Source organism: Ischnura elegans, chromosome 8 (assembly GCF_921293095.1).
Source record: "Ischnura elegans chromosome 8, ioIscEleg1.1, whole genome shotgun sequence".
Lineage (NCBI taxonomy): Eukaryota > Metazoa > Arthropoda > Insecta > Odonata > Coenagrionidae > Ischnura > Ischnura elegans.
This window is the reverse complement of record NC_060253.1, coordinates 88,232,464-88,254,019: the sequence shown is the minus strand read 5'-3', so window position 1 is coordinate 88,254,019 and position 21,556 is coordinate 88,232,464. Positions and strand designations below refer to the sequence as shown.

The 21,556-nt window shown below is 40.9% G+C and overlaps 1 protein-coding gene across 5 annotated transcripts in view; it reads left to right on the top strand.

Annotated features, from left to right (window-relative positions):
- LOC124163896 (piwi-like protein Siwi) overlaps positions 1–21,556 on the top strand; it is an 82,906-nt gene that overhangs the window by 40,929 nt on the left and 20,421 nt on the right. The window contains exons 2-4 of one of the 5 annotated variants that reach the window (XM_046541009.1): positions 13,827–13,985; positions 18,062–18,331; positions 18,716–19,205. In XM_046541009.1, coding sequence (XP_046396965.1) covers positions 13,827–13,985; positions 18,062–18,331; positions 18,716–19,205 — 919 coding nt within the window. Of the gene's footprint in view, positions 1–12,715; positions 12,844–13,826; positions 13,986–18,061; positions 19,206–21,556 lie in introns of those variants that run through there. The other 4 variants (XM_046541007.1, XM_046541006.1, XM_046541008.1 and 1 more) reach the window with 4 other exon arrangements.

Below are 21,556 nucleotides of genomic sequence, written 5' to 3'. Positions count from 1 at the left end.
CAAAGTGTGTAACTTGGCGGATCTACGGATAGAGTTTGCCGGGCACCACCGCTGCGGAGGAATTGATTAAATATCGGAAATGTGTCCGGCCCATCTGTTTTCGAGTGAATTGAGAGCCGGAGAAGGCGAAGTTTTTCCCTCCGGTCGAAGGAGCGTCGTATAGGGGCTACACAGTGGTCTTTGCTCGTATCCCTCACACGAGACGAACGCAGGTCAGCCAAACTGTTTGGGGAGACGTGCCCGACGGTGCCCGTGATTGGTCGTTTTTTGTCGGCGATTCAGTATCAATCTCGGTAACCAAGTTTCGGCAATGCTAACTCACGAGTAGGTACGTCAAAAGTGAAAGGCATTTATAATTGATTAAAAAAAAAGTTTTCCTAAATAAGCTGAGTATTCATTGTGACTAAAGGCCTGTTTACACAAAACATAAGGTCATCATGCCACATACTGTAGCCAACTAAGTTGTTCCGTCTTCTCCTCAAGATTTTTAGCAGATTTTCCTTTTCTAAGCACTGTGAATTTTACGGCTGCATAAAAACCTTAAATTCGTCTCAAAAAGCGTGTGGCGGGAGCTTTTATGGTACCAGCCTTTATAAAAAAGCAATGCAAAGAAGGTGCAACCTGCAATGACTCAACTGCTGACTATGAGTAGCAACTGACATTTACTTAAATCCTTTAAGGCTTGTTTGCACGGTATATTAGCTCGTGCAAGTTAATGTCTAAATGTATGAACGCGACAGTGAACTTGAAAATGTACCTTGTAACCACCCAACTTGTGCGTAAGTATGAACAGAAAATAGAATGCATTTACAGAAATAGCGTGTTCTAATTTGATTAACGCATTTGTAAAGTTCCGTTCCGGTCCAAAAAATCATTCATGCAGTGAGACATTAACTCGTACGTGTTAATGTATCGTTTTATCAGACCTTGAGACATGGAATGACAGGGAAAATGACTGATGATCAACTACAGTCTGAAGTATCATCAAGTTTAGAAAAATCATAATTCTCAACAAAGGGCGATTTTTCCTTATCCTCTAGCGCGAAAATATATTTCCAATCCATGAAGAGACATTTTCCCGGCGAATCCACCTCTCGGAAAAATAGTTTTTCTCCAAAACGCTGGCGGCATGTATAGTCTGGACGGCAGTACAACACCCGGACATAACCTCGACAATAATAGGGTAGTTTCCTTCATCAAAGAAAACGAAAGGCATTGATTGCGATTCGTTACCCATCACTAGTGTATTCATAGCATACAAATTATTTAGTTTTAGAAATACCGGTTTAGACGAATGGCAAGGGTCAATTTTATCCTCATCTGAAAAAGGCCAGATTGGCGCCCATGCGATGCCACTCCACGTGACGTCACAGGGACTTAGTTTCTATACGAGTAGATAGGATTTTTACATCGTCTGAGATTACCAATGCATGCATGAGGCACAGAGCTCAGGGAAAGATGTCTTAATAATCACCTATTAAAACTGCCTAAGGTCGGAAAATTTCCTTCGTTTGATAAGGTATTAATAATCCTTATTTAAGCCAAGCGCTACCAGCTAGCATGGTACTCTGCTACCTGCTAGCACCCTGCGTCGTATCAGCGCTCAAAGCCTCGCCCCAAGGTCACCTCACTTGCGGCAGCGGGAACCAGAACGACGTCACACGGACTTTTCCCAGCATTCATACTTAGTCGTCTTGTTTCCGCGCGCTTGAAATTTTTCACTTTTCATTTAATCGCGAAAAATAGATATTGTCATTTAAAAATCTAAACGCGTGAAATACGTACTCCAGGAGTAATAATCTTTCGATTTAGGCAATAAAAAAATAATAGGAAACCACCATATTCTCCATTATAATTTCGACATTAAAACACTCCATTCACAACCCATAGAGGTGATTGAAAGGCTAATTCGTTGAAATCACAATGCAATGTATGGCGCTTTCCCAACGAATAATATCGGTGAAGATCTCTCGGTTTTGACACCGGGTTAGGTTTTCCAACGTTTCGGAATGGAATGCAACTTGGATTCCTAGATGTCGATGGGTGATTCGCTGGTCAAAAAGTTTGCTCTAAGAAGGCTCGAAGAATAACCTGGTGGGAAAACAAAAGAATCTTCGCTGATCCCATTCCCGTTCGCGTGGAGCTACTTCATAACAGATATACTTTTTAATCCTAAATCTGATTTAAGGTTAATATATGCCTTCACTTAATCACATCCTCATCTAAACCTACATACTACCCCACAAACCGCCTCAATTGGCATGTGGCGGTGGATTCTAGGGCACCAGTCGTTTACAAATAATATTGATATGCCCATGTTCGTAAAAATATCTCTCTTAATTTATCGTTTCTATCGGTCCTGGAAATTTATTGGGGTTCTAATATGATGTTCTCCGAAAGATATCTATTATCAAGTGCTCAAGCAATCTAAGCCTAGCGCGCAGCCTCTTTAGTCTCTATTGGCTTCCGGCCTAATTTGTGCAGCCAGCCTAATCTTTTTCCCTTATTTTATAAAACAAGCATTATCACACAATCTGGAAACTTGTAAAGTGATCTGCAAAAATCTGGTAATTTCGACTCGCTATCGGAGTGTATAGTATTAAATCAGCAATCAAACGGTCCCCTCACTTGACAAAGGGCTTATTTTATAATTTACCTGTAATTTGTATACACAACAATGGATTCAGGGGAGTCAATAGTAATACGTGGCAGGGAGGGGGTGTTGAAAACGGTGTTAGAGCGTAGAATGTTAGGTAAATGAGGGAGGGGAAGGAAGAGAAAAGGATTTTTAGATATATTGAAAGGGAGCAGGCCTAAAAGGAGGATCCCAGATTACGTCTTTAGAACTCCATAGAAACCTACCTTAATCGGTAGAATATTATGATAATAATAGTAATATGAATCCCCAAATTTGTGCTATGATACAAGTAACTTGAACAAGACCTAAATAAACGAAGCCTTCAGCCAGTTGACTTGAGTGTAATTTGGGCTGATTAAGTAAATAGTAGGTAATAGTTCTGCATATATATCACAATTGTTCTCGAAAATGAAAAAATAAATTTTCTCAGATTCACTAATATATTTGAAAAAGAATGGGCATGGTTTCATAACATAGTTACATCGTCAGGTCCTACGTCAGATCGAAACTATATTATGAAACCCGGGTCGTGCTTTTTCAAATACTTAAGTGAGCCTAGCAAAGTTTATTTTTTTCACTTCCCGTAATGGAAGGGTTTCACGCAGTTAAGCCTGAAATCACCAGCTATACAATAATTCTCCTTTCTTTTTTGTTAGGCTTACCAATTCTCTTCAAATCAGTAGGATGCAAATGTTTAACTAAAGTAAAGAAACGTGAGGCCGTTACCTTCTCCTCGAGGGGCCCTAAAAAACCTTTAATCCAACTCGGAATACACGTACATCTGGATGCACGGCGTTAGAATTTACGAGGAACGCGACCGCGCCCTAAAAAACGCGTACGAATCACATACACACTTCTTGCTCTGTTGGCAAACATAAAAAAACGCCATTTTACACCTGTTTTCCATAAATTTTCTTGGAAGGGCTCTACGCTCGGCTCTCGAGTTTTTCACGACCCTGATATTCAAGGTGGAGGAAAAATCGCCTTAGCTAAGAGGATACGGACGCAACTCACCCACGCACGTCTGATTCCCAGTTTCCGAGGGGCAAGATCTGAATGTATACGTAACAAGCCAAGGAAAACAGAAATAGTCAGACACTTCTGTTGGTTTTTTTGACGTGAACATATGTTCCCGCTGGAAGACAATAGTTTTAGGTGTAAATTAACTACAAGTCTTCAATAGACATAGATTGACACTTAATTTTTTAAAGGATGTATTATATTAAAAAACATCGATTAAGGAAGTATTGTTATCGAGTACATGAATAAAATTGCTCGGCCGCCAACTTAACGGGGACAAAACATCAGCGATAAAGAAGTAAAAAAGAGAGAACACAACTGAAATTTCAAATATCACCAACTTTGAACACCGTCAGGGTAAGTTAAGGGAAATAGGAATTTTAAGGTCAATAAATTTGTTTTAATTTTGTCTTCATTTCATACATTTAAAAATAAATTTTATGAGTAAAATAGCATTGGTAAGTTTTTCATAATTTATTTTCAGCTCAAATTTTTACTGCAATTTTCAAGTCCTTCAAACTCGACCGCGCGATCCAAAAACTGATGAGACATTCTTTGCTTTGCCAACGTCCGAAGAATTGCCGCGTTCGTAATTTACGTTTTGGTGTACGGCAATTCCATTCAATAACTATTGGCTTATAATGCTATAGACAACATTTCCTTTACGCGAAAGACAACTGATCGTGACCATTGATTTAATGTTAATTGTTTATGCTTAATATAATTAACCGTAATAGCAACCATTAAAAGGCAATAGCATTAACCACTTAATGAATTTCGAAGAAACTGAGTTCATGAATCACTTTATACTATATAACTTTTTAGATCACTGGCGACGCAAGAATGTTTTAACGATAATTATTTTAAAAGTGACATGGATAGATTATAGACGACTTTTACTGAAAACAAATGATATTTTGGACACTGTTAATACCTTAGTTTTACCGAAAATACCTTATCACCTGGGTGTACATCAATGTATAATGCTAATTAAAATTTTCAGCATCATTATTTTAGTAAATCCTTATTCGAATACTGCCTACTGCGCATTGAAAGCCCGGATAAACTCGACCAGGAGCAAAGCGCGAGCGTTCTTCATTCACATAATACCCAGGGAAAGCCGTCAGTTATGAATCGCATTAGGTTTGCGCTAACGAGAATGTAAGAACCCGCAAGCCATTCCCCGTGTTCTTCGGTATTGACGACGTATTATTGACTAGTAAGAATCGTAAACAGTTCAATTTGTAACAGCTGGGTTGTTATGAGCGACCCTTCCTCCACCTCATCAGCAGACGTAGAGAATGCGGCATTGCAACCCCTAAAATGGTCAAGTAGTTTATTCACGAGTTCTAATTGAGGAAAACTTCTCTAACCGGTAGCCCTAAAGGAACGCTTCATTACTTAGCCCACTCAAGCCTTCATTGACGTTCCCTAAGCACGCGACCGTAACACAGAGCTGTTTACTGAAGAGCATAAGCTACTCCTCTCGAGGCGTCTCTTTTGTCCAGAAAAATTTATCTCACAGGGATGTAAGTGTATTTAAAAACGAATACCTCACGGCGACTGCAATAGAAAACAAATAATGGAAAATTGATCTCACACCTCCGAAGATAATGCAAATCCAAAATGGCATTGAAGTCGGTAGAATTAGCTAGTTGATCTACACTACAAAACATTCCCTGTTTCTACCAAGAATTCCGAACGCAGTCTATAAATTACTTCAAATTTTAAATGAATTTATAGTTCTGCAGATATTCTACGCAAGTCTTATAATTTCCTAAAACATTTTTCTGCGCAATTATGTGATGACAGAGCTGTTTCTACTCGAGCTTGGTAGAAATCGATTCACTACGTTCCAAGAAAGCCCAATGGGGTTTTTGGCGGGGTATAAAGCAAAATCCTCGCGCAGCTAGGTGTACCTACCCCTCACCTTCCACCCTGAATGTGAGCAAGCCACACACCTGCGGGTTAGATCGAGTGGAGCTCTACCCTTGGGTATCCAATCCAACTTTCGGGTTTGAAGGACTGAGTAAAGGAATGGATCTACAAGTTGTCGGCCCGATGTTCTCGGTAATCATTCTCACCCAAGCACATCGAGGTCGGAAGCCTCAAAAACCTGCCAGTCATGTTGATCGAAACCAAAATTGGATATTTCGTCGCCATTAAAATGAGCTTTCAGGATTTCCCTTCTTCGGACCGCTCGCCTTCAACATGAAATGTTGTATTGGCAATAATAATGCAATAAATTACTTGTAGTACGAAAAGTAAATATTTGACTAATGCCTAATGTGTTCTTTTAGTCTTCATCTTTAAAATACGATAGGAACTACTTTACTACGGCAGCTCCTTAAGAGGAAACATCCCCTTTTCTATGAATGGACACTCAACACGATATCTCACTGGCTAACTAGAACAAGCCACTGTTCCTGAGAACTCATTATTATTATAATATCCTAAATAAATGAATTAATTGAGTTTCATCACCAAACCAGTCAATTTTTCTTTTATTAGATTTACAGCATATTCTCTTAACCATTTTTTCAATATTTAAGATTTTCCCCATACTGCAGCAATTCTTCGCAGTAAAAAGTACTCAGAATTTTCGTCACCATGAAAAGGCTAGCAGACATGAGAGCGTAATGGAGAGCTGCGTTAAATCAATCTTAGAATTGTTGGCTTATGATGAGAAGTACTTTCAATTTTGTTTAAAAAAATCTGCGACGAGCTTTTAAGACAAGTCGCTCCAAAATCTCTCGGGTATGAAGTATCATCGCCTAAATTATTTTCTATTTAAGGGAAAGAAAATTTCGGAGCCCATAATTAATGATGGTCAGCAAACTTTTTTTTCTTGGAAATAATGAGAGAAAACGGCTGCAAGAGCCATTTCTCCCGCTTTGAAAAATGGGCGCTGCAAATGGTTTTTACCCAACGGGGTACACGCTGTTCCCATTCTTTCGTGCTGGATATATATCCGACTTAATCCTGACGTATGAATCGCATAACTGCGTGATGTATGCTCCGGCGAAGCCGAGGAAACCACTTTGGCGAAGGCTTTCGACGGAGAACACCCGCTATAATTCGTACCCCTGTTAAAACGGCCTCGGTTAATTGATAGCCGCGAGTGCATAAAAATATTTTTTTATGAGCTTGGCACTTTCCACTGCGAAAGAAAAACTGATCGCGCTTTTTCTCAGCTCACCCAGTAAATAGGAGTAATTCTCTTCAATCCCATTGAGAGGGACATTAGGAAATCGAAATACGATTTCTTTACTTACGATATGGTGTGCAATTGTTTTTAAACACTAGACACCGATTTTGTGGAATCTCTTCCCCCACTGAAAAAATCATGGGTATGCATCCTATTTTTAACGTCTCTTTTTACGGCTACGCATGAAGACGCATGCCAGCCAGTTTTCCTCTCCCTTTTTTTTTTGGTGATGGATTACTCGCTAAAAACCTTCTATTGTAATCTTTGAAATTTTTGAAATTGCAGACATTGGTCAATATTTGCCTTCATCTCAAATTAGGAACTTCACAGCAGTGTTGCCTCGGATGCTATTTTTTGTAATTGAGAGACGGCAAATTTTGAAAAAGTCTACACTTCATGCTCAGGGAATTTTAAGACAATAGCGTGAGTTTTAAACGAGGTACGAGGCACCAAAAAATGCTAAATACTCGAGAGAGGTATGCGTCCCCTTAAGTAAAAAACAAACATTTCATTGCGTGGAGGCTGAGGGAAATACGCCTTATTTTAATCGAATTATGTAATTTCTGATTTTTTTACAGGTTTGGCAGTTTTTATTGTAAGAGTTTAACTAACCATTAGATGAAGGGTAATGCATTCTCTAATAGTCTACTTTGTCACGCTTCCACGTCCATGTATGCACATTTCCCGTGAGCATGGGTCAGCAATATTTATTGCCAGAGGGCAGCAAATGTTACTGAATAAAAAAGGAATACCTAATGCTCCACAAGTAAGAAATACCATCTCAAAGCACTCTCGTTTAATAACTAGTTTAAGTGATTCATAATTCAGCCAAGTGCGAGAAGTAAGAATTTATTCAAGGACGCTAAGGCTGCACACCCCACCATTGAAGATCTATGGTTACCTGCGGCATGTGCTGACCGTATTGGAGAGAAGGTACAGCAAAAGTCTTGCAGTGGATTAAAAAGCAATACTATTGAGCCTTTAGCTGTCTGATTTCGGTGTATCGGTTACGATTGTGGGGGAGTAGAAGAACACAGAAGGTAATAAAATTAATCGTCGATAGTCTTACTTTGTAGACCTTTTTCCTCGAAGGATAATCATAAAATTTAATAGTTTTATACACGAAATAACACGGTTTATTCGTCCTCCTCCCTTATATAAGCTCCCTTTAAGATTCCGATTTTTTAAACTGGCAATAAAAGTTAAAATGAGGAATAAGGTTTTACCAAGTTTAAAAAACGATCACATTTTCAAAACTTTTTCATTGGGTATATACGGTACTCACAAATATTCATTATTTAGTACCCAATTTTCTATGAGCAGTGCCGGAAAGCACTGGTTTCAGCGACTCATTCGTCAATATCAGGAGATTGCAGCGAACAACGAAAAACACCAGTCTTTCTCAGTTATACCAACACCAGAGGAGGGGGCCGGCATAGGGAAAGAGGTGGAGGAAGGGTAATAAGGTGAATAACGAATATTTTCAGCTGAGTATCAAGGACAATGTACTACATTAAGATTGCAGGCCGAGGACAAATAAATTATGGCAAGTGGAGGTGAAAACCACTAACATAAGTTACATTTTTTCCATATCGCAGAAAGTGAAATGAACGCATAGAAAAAGGAATGAGAATGAGTTAAGAAAGTGGGGAGGATGGGAAAATTAGTATGTAGTTTAAAGAAAGACGTGACGGAGGATGTATGTGGAGCATATACTGAGGGTGGCGTTAAACAGTGATGGCGGGAAAGATGTTCGATTTGCGGATTTCGGAAGGGGAATCGGGGGAAGAGAACGGGATTCACGGATAGAATGAAGGGTACTAATAGGATTTATGCCGAGCAGAAGAGAGAACTGCAATGCGGGCATGGGTACTACTACAACTGCACCATTATCACTGCAATTGCATTAGTATGCGTGACTACAATCGAAGCATTGATTTGCTGACAAATCAAAATGTAGTCCGGTGAGCAGTCTACGATTTTAAAAATCATGATTCGTATTGTATAACGAACTTTTTATTCGTGTTTTCTCAAAATATAGTCATCCTAGCAGCAATCAACAATTTTCGTGAGCATAGGCAATTAATTATCCCCGTATGAACCCGTACAATGATACGGATTTCCAAATGAAATTCCCATATTTAATAACACAGCCTATTTTTGTGGCCCACAGTCGATGAAATACAACTAGGAGATAATACTTCGAAATTTTGATGGTGGATTCCGGGGAGTGGTGCAGTAGGCACAGCTTGGCTTCTGGGTTGTCCTCCGCGTCGATCCATCTTCGTTACGACAGTTTCGCCGGCGTTGCAGCAGGCGTCTTCAGATAGGTTTTTTTCCGTCCTTATCAGAGGCGGATACATATGGGGGCGCAAGGGGCGCCGCCCCCCCCCCCCCCCCCCCCCCTTGTGAGGCTGCCTGCATTGCTGAACATTGCAGAACCACAATTATAACTTTTTTATATCATAAGATAGCTTTGTCTTGTATATGCTTATAATCAGTTCAAATAAAACTATCTTAAATTTTGCATTTTTATATTTAATTACTACAAAAGTATAGGTAGCTTAAAATATCTTTTGCGACCCCACTTGATTTTTTTCAGTTTTCGTTACTGTGTCTTATATAGGCCTTGGTTTTTTCCAGTTGCGTCCCGATTGGTCTGTTTGTGGAAGTTTCTTCCTGACGTTGGAGAGCGAATAGCTGTGCAAAATATCTGCGCACCAGGTCAAAACCAAAGCCTACATAACACCGAAAAAAACTACATTTTAACCTTTCAAACCTGAAGACACTTGCTGCAACGCCGGCCAAACTGCCGTCATGAAGATGAATTGACGCGGAGGACAACCCGGATGCCTAGCTGCGCCCGAATACTTTCAAATGTTCATAAAATGGCGTATTTACATATATGACACATTTCTGGCGAAACCTCCTCGATGCATATCCTGTTGGAATTAGTCTGTCACCTCCATGAGGGCGTGTCTTTTTTAGAGAATTTAATGCCTCTGCTCAGAATATCCACATCATACTTTCAAGTCTTCAACCCATCCAAAAACCGTGATGTACTGTCTGTCATATGCTTCCCGTAATAATAGATTTCAACATTCCACCTTTCCTAATACCTCCTCCAATAACTTTATCCGTCTTATCCATGCATTCTCTTCCAATGCTTTTCCCATTTTCCCATTAGGGCTATTAAAGATATGGATTGAGGGCTACGCTCCTTAAATATTTCTGAAGCTCGCTTCACTTTTCTTACGCGTAAGTTGACTAGGGAAAAGGCGGCCTCGGAGAATATCGTGCGAACTAATGGAGGCAATAAGAGACACTGGAGACAGTGCTGGGGTCTGCCAGGCACGGCATCAACCCCATCATTCCCTCCCGGATTTTTATAAATTAGGAATCAATCCCCTCTCCCCTTCCGTCCTCCAAAGTCCCCAAAGGATGAGTAAGACGTCAGGCTAATCAAAGACGATAAGCGGCAAACGAGGGGTTCCGTAAACAAACCTCACGCTCGGGTCGATACTGCGCGTCAAAGGAAATATCGTGGACGCCGTTTTCATTGTCACTTTAAAAATTAATGCCAATTCAAAAACACATACCGTAAGAAGGGATCTGAATCTATTTATCTCTCTTGTGTATTCAATTAAAGTCAATATAGCATTAGCGTATTGAAGGAAATCCCCTCGTAATGAGGAAATAGAGAAAAAATAAGTGCGCATGTATATGTTGCATACTATTAGGAAGGCACAAATAAAATTAACACGTGTAGTTGCAAATTTTTCACTGTTTCTCGTTCTTCTTCGGGGAGGTGCCAAGTGGGGATTAAATTTTTGTGCCTTGGCTTTGTTATATATGCAGAGATATATATACTCACACGTTCCTCGTTAGTATAGAATTATAAAATAACGCAAGCTGCCCTAATGTAAAACGAATTTACCCGAGCAAACTGCCTTCATGCTGAAGCATCCTGATGAGCGCGATCGGTTCCCATCACCAATGTTACCTTGGGGCCAAAGCAAAGCTTTTGAGTGTCTATTAGTATCATCAAGGGCAAATATTAGGTACCCCTGAAATGAGGATATGTATACACCACTGGAACACAGAAAACAATGAAGAGGCTCCTATGAAGGGACGCCGACTTACAAAAAATATTAGGGGGGCCCAAACCGGGGATCTTTCCCCGGGAAATTTTATAAGTAGTGAGTTTTAAGTTTTTTAAGTCATATGATCAACATTGGAACTCTGAGAACTCTAATCTCTATATCTGGACACTCCGGGGAAAATCGACAAGCCTGACACTGTTTTCCTCACACCTATAACGAATTATTGAGGGGGCTCGGGCCCCCTCAAGCCCCATTGAGTCGGCTCCACTGCTCCTATGAACGTCGTTTTTATGCCCATGCAAACTGAATGCAGAAAATGAAAAAAATTGAATTTCGCGGACGGAGCGAAGGCATGACAGGGTCTGTACGCCGAAGAAAAATACGATATATTGTCCACATGATGAGACAGCAGTTTCGTGGGGAACATAATGGTAGAATGAATTGATGGGAGAGTCCCGAGAGGAAGACCAAAAGACAAGTACCTAGGGTACATCCAGAAGAATACGGGCAAGTAGAGCCACAAGGAGATGAAAGAACCGGCATAAGATACGGAGAAATGGAGGGCTTCAGTGTACCAATCTTTGCATAGCAAAACTAATTCTAGGAATGAAAAGATGAGGCTCCGTCACAAATGTATTAGAATTATAATTACAACGCGAAGTTATTGCCTAACAGAGCTATTCTGATTTATTTCCAATCGAAGGGTGTAAGCCCGCTTGACATTATTCTCGCTCATCGAACTATTATGTTTCTATCCGATTCCAACCCCTCTTTCGATTGAAGTATTTTGCGTGATAAGATAATACAACTTCTGGAAATGTGTGGTTCCCGAAAAGAGCCGTATATGCATGCTTACTATAACAATCAGAACGTGTTTTACCGCGCCTAATAAATGTAGAGCTTTTTAAGGATCGAATGGAGCCTTAAGTTTCGTTAACGCCTTATTAATTACATATTTATCAGTATATTTTGTACTTTACGATGAAAAAAATTCCCAAGTTAATCCGAATAAATACCTGCATAAAAACAAATTGAAAACTAATTATTTATAGAAAAATAAACCTCATATTTTGTTATACTAATGATTGGATTTACTTTATACCATGTATTCTAATAAGCCTAATTTAAACCAATAGCTAAACATTACCATTTTTTAAGAATGAAAAACGAATACGCTATAATTCGTGATTGTATGGACGACGCTAATTAACGAAGAAAGATGGGAGAGGATTAAATTAGGCCAAGACTATGAGACCCTTTATGAATGGCCTCTTACAAGGATTGACTCAAGGATTTAATTGCTAAATAGTTCACGCAGTTATTTCTGCGGTTGAATATTCCACGCACAATCCCAAAGCGTTTAAGTCCCGAATAAATTTGGCCACCTTCGCACGGACAATGTACTTTCTCCTCTACGTAATATCCGAAGCTCTGCTGGGCAGCCTCCTCCCAAAACTTTGAAAGTGTGAGGGGGAAGGGTGTTGGAAAACTACAAAGTGAACAACGCTCTGGGGCAGGCCTCCCGGACTATTCGTCGGTGTTGAAACTCGATAGTACGACACTTGACACTGCAGCAAATATCATTTTCCTCCAGCCGTGTGCGGCGAGCATATCCCAAAAAGGCTAACGTCTAGTATTACCTGCAACATTGTATGTAACGTTCCCTGGGGTTCCCTGTGATACATTGTAGAAATGAACTCGGGACGGCTCGAGTATATATATATTAGGTTGCAGAGACGCGTTGCAGTCTCACTGAAATTCTCGTCGTGACCAGTTAACCCGCATCGAGGGGTCCGACGGATTGTGGAAGACGAGTGAGGAACTTCAATTCATACAATTTCCAGCAGCTAATCATACATTTGTCATCTCCTTAGGTAAGTGTGGATAGCTACTCATAATAATACTTTACTGCCAAATCTGTTAGTTATCACTATTTACTCCCTCAGAAAGTCGCGCCATAAGCTATCTAGGCCAATTCTTTTCCTTCTAAAAGGGGGAATACTGTGTTCATACCGAGAATATTTATTCGTGGTGTTTGCTGGGAAATCCAAAGCTGCATTATACTTTTTTTCCTGGCTCAAATCAAACTTCGCTCTGTTGTTTGCCCCATCTTCTGGTTCAGCTACAGTGATTAGCGAAGCGTGATGACTAAGGGTCCTGATTAGGACACTGATATAGGGCTCATTAAAGAACTCGGATATCTATTCCGGTGATTTTATTTTACCTCCTTTACTTTTTGGCCCCTTTGATTGAAAATTGTCCTCTCTCTTATTCAAGCCTTCCCGCAGACAAAAAAATTCATTTCTGCAAATGAAACCTTCAATTTGAAAATATTTCTTCAATTATTGAGGGAGTTTATATTTTCGGAAGCTCGCGGTACTTACGGGGGGAGGGGGGTTCTTAGATATTCACTGTCGTGAATATTAAGTACCTCCCCCACTCCTCATCTTTAATTGGAGTTCCAGCCCAAGCCCTGTGTACTGAATGCCGCAGTTTCCAGCTACTTCTGCAGTCTTCTGGGCGTTTCGCTAGAATTTCGTTTCCGGTGCAAAATTTCTATCATATTTGGAAAGCATAAGTGGGTTTAAGGGATAGCGATATGGGGAGGGTTAAGGGCACATTTGGGTAGGACGTGTTTAGGTTTTAGTGGAGGTTGATAGTCCCGTAGGTTTTTCAAAAGTGCAATGTCGGTTCTACGGATTGAGAGAGAGAATTTTTCCATAGCACTTCACCTGGAGTTGGTTTTTAGGTTTTCGGCCACTTACCCCCAAAGTTTGTGAAGTTGTTTATGCCCGGCCTCTTAACATCCTTCTTTGTTTTCGATAGTGCATAATCAGTCTATTTTTGAATATTTCAGATGGCGACTTCAGCTACGGAGGCACAATGGAGGACTGTGGATCGGGGGCGATCAAAGAGACGCCTGAACCCGGAGGCACCGTGTTTCCCGGGACCCAAACCAGGGGGAGCTGCAAGCGGAGCGTGGGCCAACGGAGCCGAGGTGGAAGCATCGCAAAAGGTAAGTGAACTCAGGGGCGCCGACTTATAAAAAATATTGGGGGGGGCCATATCGGAGGTCTTGCCCCGGGAAGAGGTTAAATTCAAAGTGTGTCGCAGCACCGAAACACTACCATGATTCACACCACTTCATTCAGTTAACCTGCTTAACCTTATAATTATTTGTTTCAACACTCATTGTTAAATTTATTTAAAAGGTAACTATCGTCAAACATAGGAAATAAAAATTACCAATATATTTTTGTGATTTCAAAAAGCATAATATAACTTAATTATTTTCTTGAATTATTGAGGGGGCTCCGCCCCCCCAAACGAATCTTTGAGGGGGCTCGGGCCCCCTCAGGCCCCATGGAGTCGGCGCCACTGAGTGAACTATCCTTTTATCAACTTTCTTTAACTCAGTGATTCGACGAGGCGGTTGTTTTGAATTGGCGAGGGTAGAGCTCACCCTAGACTGTTAGCCACAGGTGCGCAAATTTCACACATTCAGGGAAGGGGTGCTTGTTCCTTTCAGTAGTGGATACAGATGGGGGCGCCCCCCCTCCCACTTGCAGGCCCGCCCGTATTGTCAAACATTGCAGTACCACAATTATAACTTTTTTTATATCAAAAGATGGCATCTTCTTGTAAATGAGTGTAATAAATTTAATCAAAAATTTCGTAAGCTCTGCATGTGACTTGACTATTTTTCATTAGTATAAAAGTAAAGGTAACTCAAGATATCTTTTGCACCCTCCCCCCCTCGAGTTTTTTTCTGTATCCGCGACTGGTTCCTTTCCCTGGGTCGCCTCGCATTTCGAGAATTTCTTGTTTCGGGTTTCTGTAGGCTTCCCTTGGAAGTATGGTATTTGGAGGAGGCGACCGACAACTGTGGTCATTTGCGCCATGAGGGATGGGTGGAGAGAAACCCGGCGACGGCATTAGCCTTTAACGAAAGACGCCAAGGGCTTATCATCCCTTCCGACGGACGGAGTGTAGCGCTTGAAATGTCCCCCACACATCATTCAAGCAGGGATCGGGCAGTCTCTGATAATTCTCTGCCACCGCCGGGGTCTGAACCCGAGCCCACGGGGTGCGAAGTCAACACACTAACCACGACACCAACCCGATCTCCACTTTCCTTGGAATTTTAATCCATTAGCCTTGGCGATCGGTCACCCAACGTCCTGTCCACTGGGCCACCACGCTTTTGCGGAGCGCGGTAATCCAGACAATTGGAGCGCTACTATTCCGGGTTCCAATACCGACTGAAAACTTCGGGCAATCAAATAGAAAACCTCGAAAAGCGAATCATGGAAAATTTGTCACGACGCGAAAATCAACAGCCATCCCGCTGTTGTCTGTCTCGGGACTTGCATCTTGGACAAGGAAAAATGCGGTGAATTTACTTTCGGAAACACATTAATTTTATTAAAAAAATGAAGTTATCTATATCCATAAGAGAAAATTAATTCTTGGAAATGACATAGTGTTGAAAACATGGTCGGTAGTGGAGTTTTATATTAAAGTGGAAATTATCATTTTTTGTCAGTATTTTATCATGGATATATCGCATTTCCACCACGTCAAGCCTCAAACGATCTCGTAAAAGTTTTTTTTCATTTCATTGACTCATACTCTTCGAAATGTTATGCAATCATTAAGAGGCGACAGGGAAAAATTAAAATAGATAAGTAGAAAGGAATAGGAATGAAGGAAGGAAAGGGTGAGTCGAGGAATTTGAATTCGCGTATCTGTAATAAACTTGAAATCATGAAAATCATGTACCTCCGGGATTTGAACTCTAGCCCTTGGAATCTAAAGCGAACGCCCTTGCCTCACAATCAGCACAACATACTAGAAAGTCAATCACGATCGCCGATACACATGCATAGGTAAATCTTCCGTATCACCAAATGATTCTGCACCATCACTTCCTACCTTCCTAGATAAAAAACACGTTCGACGCGCCCAAAACTGATACCTTGCCGCCTTCGGCTGCACCCCATTTTTTTCCAGCTTCCCCAACCCCAACCTGCTTTTGTTCAGTAACTTCCTTCCTCTCCATTCCCCTACTTTTTTTTAGACTTAGTAACCTGTGCATTGACCCCCGCGAACCTTGCTGAACGATTTCGTGCGATATACAATCTGCGTGGTAGCCTTGCGGGTCAGATCATTGGACTACTGGCCGAAGAGTACGCGAATCTCATCCTCGTAAAGCGTAAGCAAAATATGTATTACGGTCGTTGTCTTAGGGGAAGGGGGTGGAGATTTTCCGCCGCTTTGTTTCTTCTTCATTTTCTTGCTTCTGTTCATGCTTCCGCCGTGATTGTTTGCAAGACCCCTAAGAGGCAGTGGCGGATACAGATGGGGGGCGCAGGGGGCGCGCGCCCCCCCTTTGCGGGGCCACCCATATTGCCAAACATAGCAGAACCATAATTTTAACTTTTTTATATCATAAGATGGCATTGTCTTGAATGTGTGTTAAATCACTTTAGTTAAAATTTCTGAAGCTTGATTATTTTTTATTGCGATAAAAGTAAAGGTAACTCAAGATGTCTTTTGCGCCCCCCCCCTTGAATTTTCTCTGTATCCGCCACTGCTAAGAGGTGGTGTATCCGAGGTCTGATATGCATAGACAAGGGGATTTTAGAAATTTATCAAATTTTGTTGGTTGCTTTCGGGAAATGCTGCGTAGGTAACAGTAGGGGCGGCAGTCCCCAGCAACCCATCACTGGTCTTACAATTAGCACGGTTCATACTGATCAGGGAAATAAAAATCAGGACTGAGAGTCAGGGAAATAAAATTGGGAGTGAAAGTTAGGGATACTAGGTGAAGGTTGCAGAAAAAATCCAGATGCGCAGCAAAAATACAAAAATCGTGGTTGCCTGAGTGGAGCATCGTTGCGTAAGAGTAACTAGGCAGGTATTTTGTTGCCTTCCCGGCAGGACACCCAGTGTTAGCACCGACTTGGCATTTTATTTCACAGAATACTTTTTCCTGTTGTGTCAGAAAGCCTTAATCCATGATTGCTTGAGCTATTAAGTATAGATATCTTTCATAGCTACACAGAGAACATCCTCTAAGAACTTAAATGTTTCAAAGTCCTACAGAATCAAAAATAAATATGAGAGATATTTCAGCGAACAGATAGTTGGGTGGCATTTTTAGGATAATTAGTCCTTCGCAGCTTTCGAGATTAGATGTTGTGCTGCAGAGATGGTACCCAAGTTAATTACATGAGTGAAATGGTCAGTATTCCCAATCTTCTTAATCTGGCATTTTAAAACAATGGTTTTAGTCTGCATCTTTTAGTCATTCATATAATTAATAAAAATTCAGAAATAATACGTCTGAGAGCTACAGGCTAATAATCAGAAGCATGCTCAGCAAAAACCATGATTTTGTTTTAAGGAAATGGGAAAAAATAGATGTCTCAGGACAGTGGCGTAGCCAGGAATTTTGTTTGGGGGGGGGGGGGGGCAAAAACCAGGGGGGAAAATTTTTTAAAAACAAGTTGTTAATTAGTACTTAAGTAACTAATTTTAACACTTTTCGTAATTAAAAAAAACTTCATTTGTCAAAAAAATATTTTGTAAATTCATGTAATTTTTTCAGTGTGTATTTTGTTTTCTTTTATGAAGGAAAATAATTGTTTTTTTTATATTTTGGGGGGGTCCGGACCCCCCGGACCCTCCCCTGGTTACTCCACTGTCTCAGGAATTTCCCTCTGACTTGTTTCCCGTCAGCCACTATGCTCAAAATTTTGTCTTCTGATTTTCTAGAGGTGATTGATACTGGGCTTTCTATTCTAAAAAGATCTAGCTCACTCAATGAGTTAACCCAAAGGTAGGTTTTACAGGTGGGGGTAGAGCTCCTGGAGGAGTTGTTCTTTAGTATGAAAATTTTGCACATTTACTATACTTTAACAACTAAATACATATAATGAAAGCAATAGATGTCATTCAGTTTAATTGGGTGGAATTTTAAGTGCTACAAAATTAAATTCGATGTGTGTTCTGAAATGTATATAACTAGAGCAAAAAAAGAAAACTTTCAATACTTAGCTATTTGAAAAACATAACTTTCACCTTTAGGCATGTCAAGCAGCGAGTGTAAACCAAGGAGCAGGGGATTCTTGGCCTTCGCTGAGGGGTAGTGGACAGCCACGAGATACTCGGACTTATCCCCAACAATCTACAGGAGCTGTACCAAGGACTCAGGCACAACCAATTCCGGGGTCAAGTCAGCAACAGGCTTGGGGAACTCAGGTTCAACCGATTCCTGGGCCAAGTCAGCAACAGGCTTGCGGAACTCAGGTTCAACCGATTCCTGGGCCAAGTCAGCAACAGGCTTGGGGAACTCAGGTTCGACCGATTCCTGGGCCTAGTCAGCAACAGGCTTGCGGAACTCAGGTTCAACCGATTCATGGGCCAAGTCAGCAACAAGCTTGCGGAACTCAGGTTCAACCGATTCCTGGACCAAGTCAGCAACAGGCTTGGGGAACTCAGGTTCAACCGATTCCTGGGCCTAGTCAGCAACAGGCTTGCGGAATTCAGGTTCAACCGATTCCTGTGCAAAGTCAGCAACAGGCTTGCGGAACTCAGGTTCAACCGATTCCTGGGCCAAGTCAGCAACAGGCTTGGGGAACTCAGGTTCAACCGATTCCTGGGCCTAGTCAGCAACAGGCTTGCAGAATCCAGGTTCAACCGATTCCTGGGCAAAGTCAGCAACAGGCTTGCGGAACTCAGGTTCAACCGATTCCTGGGCCAAGTCAGCAACAGGCTTGCGGAACTCAGGTTCGACCACCAAGGGCAGAATGTCAACCTCAGTCTACAGCAACAGTGCCACAGGGGGCCTGGAGGCAACCAGCCAAATTACTAACATCTCCTGGAACCAGTACAGGAGTTCAAAACCAGCCATGGTCTCAGGTTCATCTACAGCCATCATCTGTAAAGACACCAAATTCTGGTGTTCAAACAATGCAGGAGGGAATGAAGTCTCTGGCAATAGGTCGAAAGCCTGGCAGAGCCAATGACTGGCTTCCTGTAACGCGGGAGGTAGCTCTCAAGTATTTTGCTGAACACAGCAACACAAGTGGAGGGAAAGATGATGGTTACAAAGGAAAGGGGGGAAACCCCAGCGCTGGAAAAAAACGAAGGCCCAAAGACAGGGATCCTGATGAAATTGAGGTAGAAGAGATCATCTGGACTAGGCCCAAGGAACTGCCATCAAAAAAAGGTAAATTAATTTTTTACTACTCCCATAGTCACGCTGATCAATTTACTTTGTGTGTGTAAATTTAAAAAACCCTTTTGGGCCTACGAGTCCTTGAGAAAGAGATGAGGCATATAAACAGTGGCTACTTGGTAATAGACAAATTACAAATAAAAAATGTAATATTAGAATATTGCTTAGGAATATCATAATATGTGCCTAATTTCTGAAGTCTCTCCCCGTGGAGAGAGTCCCCCTCGTAATTTTTGGGCAATCTGTTATGAAAAAATTAAATCAAATTCATTCAATTGATCAATCCCCTCATTGCATCTCTCAATATAATTTTGGGCAAGAAGGAGAGGAAATATATTCAGTGCAATACGGTTTACTTCATTAAAACCTGGCAATTAAAATATTTTTGAGTTTTATGTACATCTTACCCATTGAATCATTAAAAGGGTAGAGTGAACTTGTTGTTTTCTATAGTAATGAGAAGTATAAAAATTATCTGGATAAATAAGCCACCAAGAATAGGCTCATTCCATCATTTCATACTGAGCACCTCCAAAATAAATGCAAGCCCAAGGAAAATTACATTATACCAGATTGAAATTCTCCTCATTTCATGCTAAAAAAATGGATCCACAAATATCAATTTCAGCATCATTTCTTGGTACTAATAGATATTTCTTATGTCATGGATCCCCTCATCTTTGTGTGAATGGCCTTCTCCATCTCCTCTTATTCGCAAGCTCTGGTGATGAGCATAACTGGCCGAGAAAAATTACTGTAAATCCTAACATAAAGCATAACTTAAAGATGGAAGTTCAGAAGTTACATTTGAAATGAAGGTGCTCCACAGATTTCCCAAAGCATGCTTGACATCACCTGAAGTATGCCATAAGCAGTGTCAAAAATACCTAGTACGTTAAGAAACTTAGTGCAAGTTCACTTCTATTTTTTTGAATCATCCCTAACTGTATTTTTGGAATTTCATAAGAATTTACCAAGCATTACTGGTGACTCAAAAATACTGTCCACAATTCACTTAATCTAGCCACTAAATGATTAAACAAAGGCTGGTTATTAACAAATATCTACTTAAATAGATTGCCTTCATTGTGAAGAAATAGCAATTTGTACCTACAAAGTTCCTTACCCTTTCAAAGTTCTCCTCTATCTATCATTTTTAACAATCAGTCCACCCAAGGTGGGTGTGCAGACAATTCCTCCGCAGCCTGTTTTTTATCATACGATTCGTCTGCTTTAACCCTTAGGCTGCGGGAACATTTTAAAACATTTTGTCCGCTGACGACTGGAAAAACATTTGATCATTGCTTGACTACCAACAATAGTTTCCCAAAATTTTTAGTGATACCCAGGTAGAGCCAAAGTGCACTTTCCCATACTGTAGGGATCACTAATGTGGCTAAACTCAGCCCAGCCATCACTCACGGCAGGGGTTGCCTCGCAGAATTTCTTATGGTACTGCCCATTTTGTTTCCTGCCCCCTCGATGCTGTTAACCCTTTCAAGACGTCGGAGTTTTCGTCTTAGCATGACTGCTGTACTGAGCCCCAAGAGACTCTTCTTTCTCATGGTACGGAGCATTTTTGGAGGACATTCGTTAAGAAGGGTCTCGTGGAACCTTTTTCTACCCCTTCCCGCTGGGACTCCGCATTATCTCGGACTTCGAGAGTAGTTGTGCTCCCTCCTTTCCGGGTTTACGACCATACCTACGGCATTGGTTCGCGGTCAACTTATGTATTGCTTATATGTATTTAGCAAAGGGATAATTGTTGCTTGCACGTGAATTGTAGACTTTGAATTGAATTCCTCATTTTATTCTGAGCAGTGTCAAATTTTAAACGAAGTTCTAAGGTCAATATTAACGCGTTTAATGCAGCAACAATTTCCATGTTGACGTTTATACATAACTCGAGATATAAGTTAATATTTATCGTAGAATTTCGTTTAAAAATTGTAAACCCTGCTCAAAAGACAACTAATTCAATTCTTAGTTTATTTTTTATGAGAAATGAACATTAGGCCGGCCCTTATTTTTCAGAATTTCGAAAAGTTATGTTTTCCTGGTCTCAAAATGATCCAAATGAGGTTTATATTCGCGTGTTAAAATTTGGTTACTTTAAAATAACGGCAACCCGTGCCCCAAGGGCCCTAAGTGCTAAGGACCCTAAATTGAGTTTTTTGGGGTCAATAAAGTGCTATTTCTATGTAAAACGTAAAAGTAAAGTTCTTTAGGGCCAATTTTCTGTTTGTTTTGACCTATCTCTAAGCGTTTAGGAGATATCGTCCGTCGTAAAGCAATCCACCCACCAGGGCGCCACCCCGCACCGCGGCACCGCTGAGGTACGG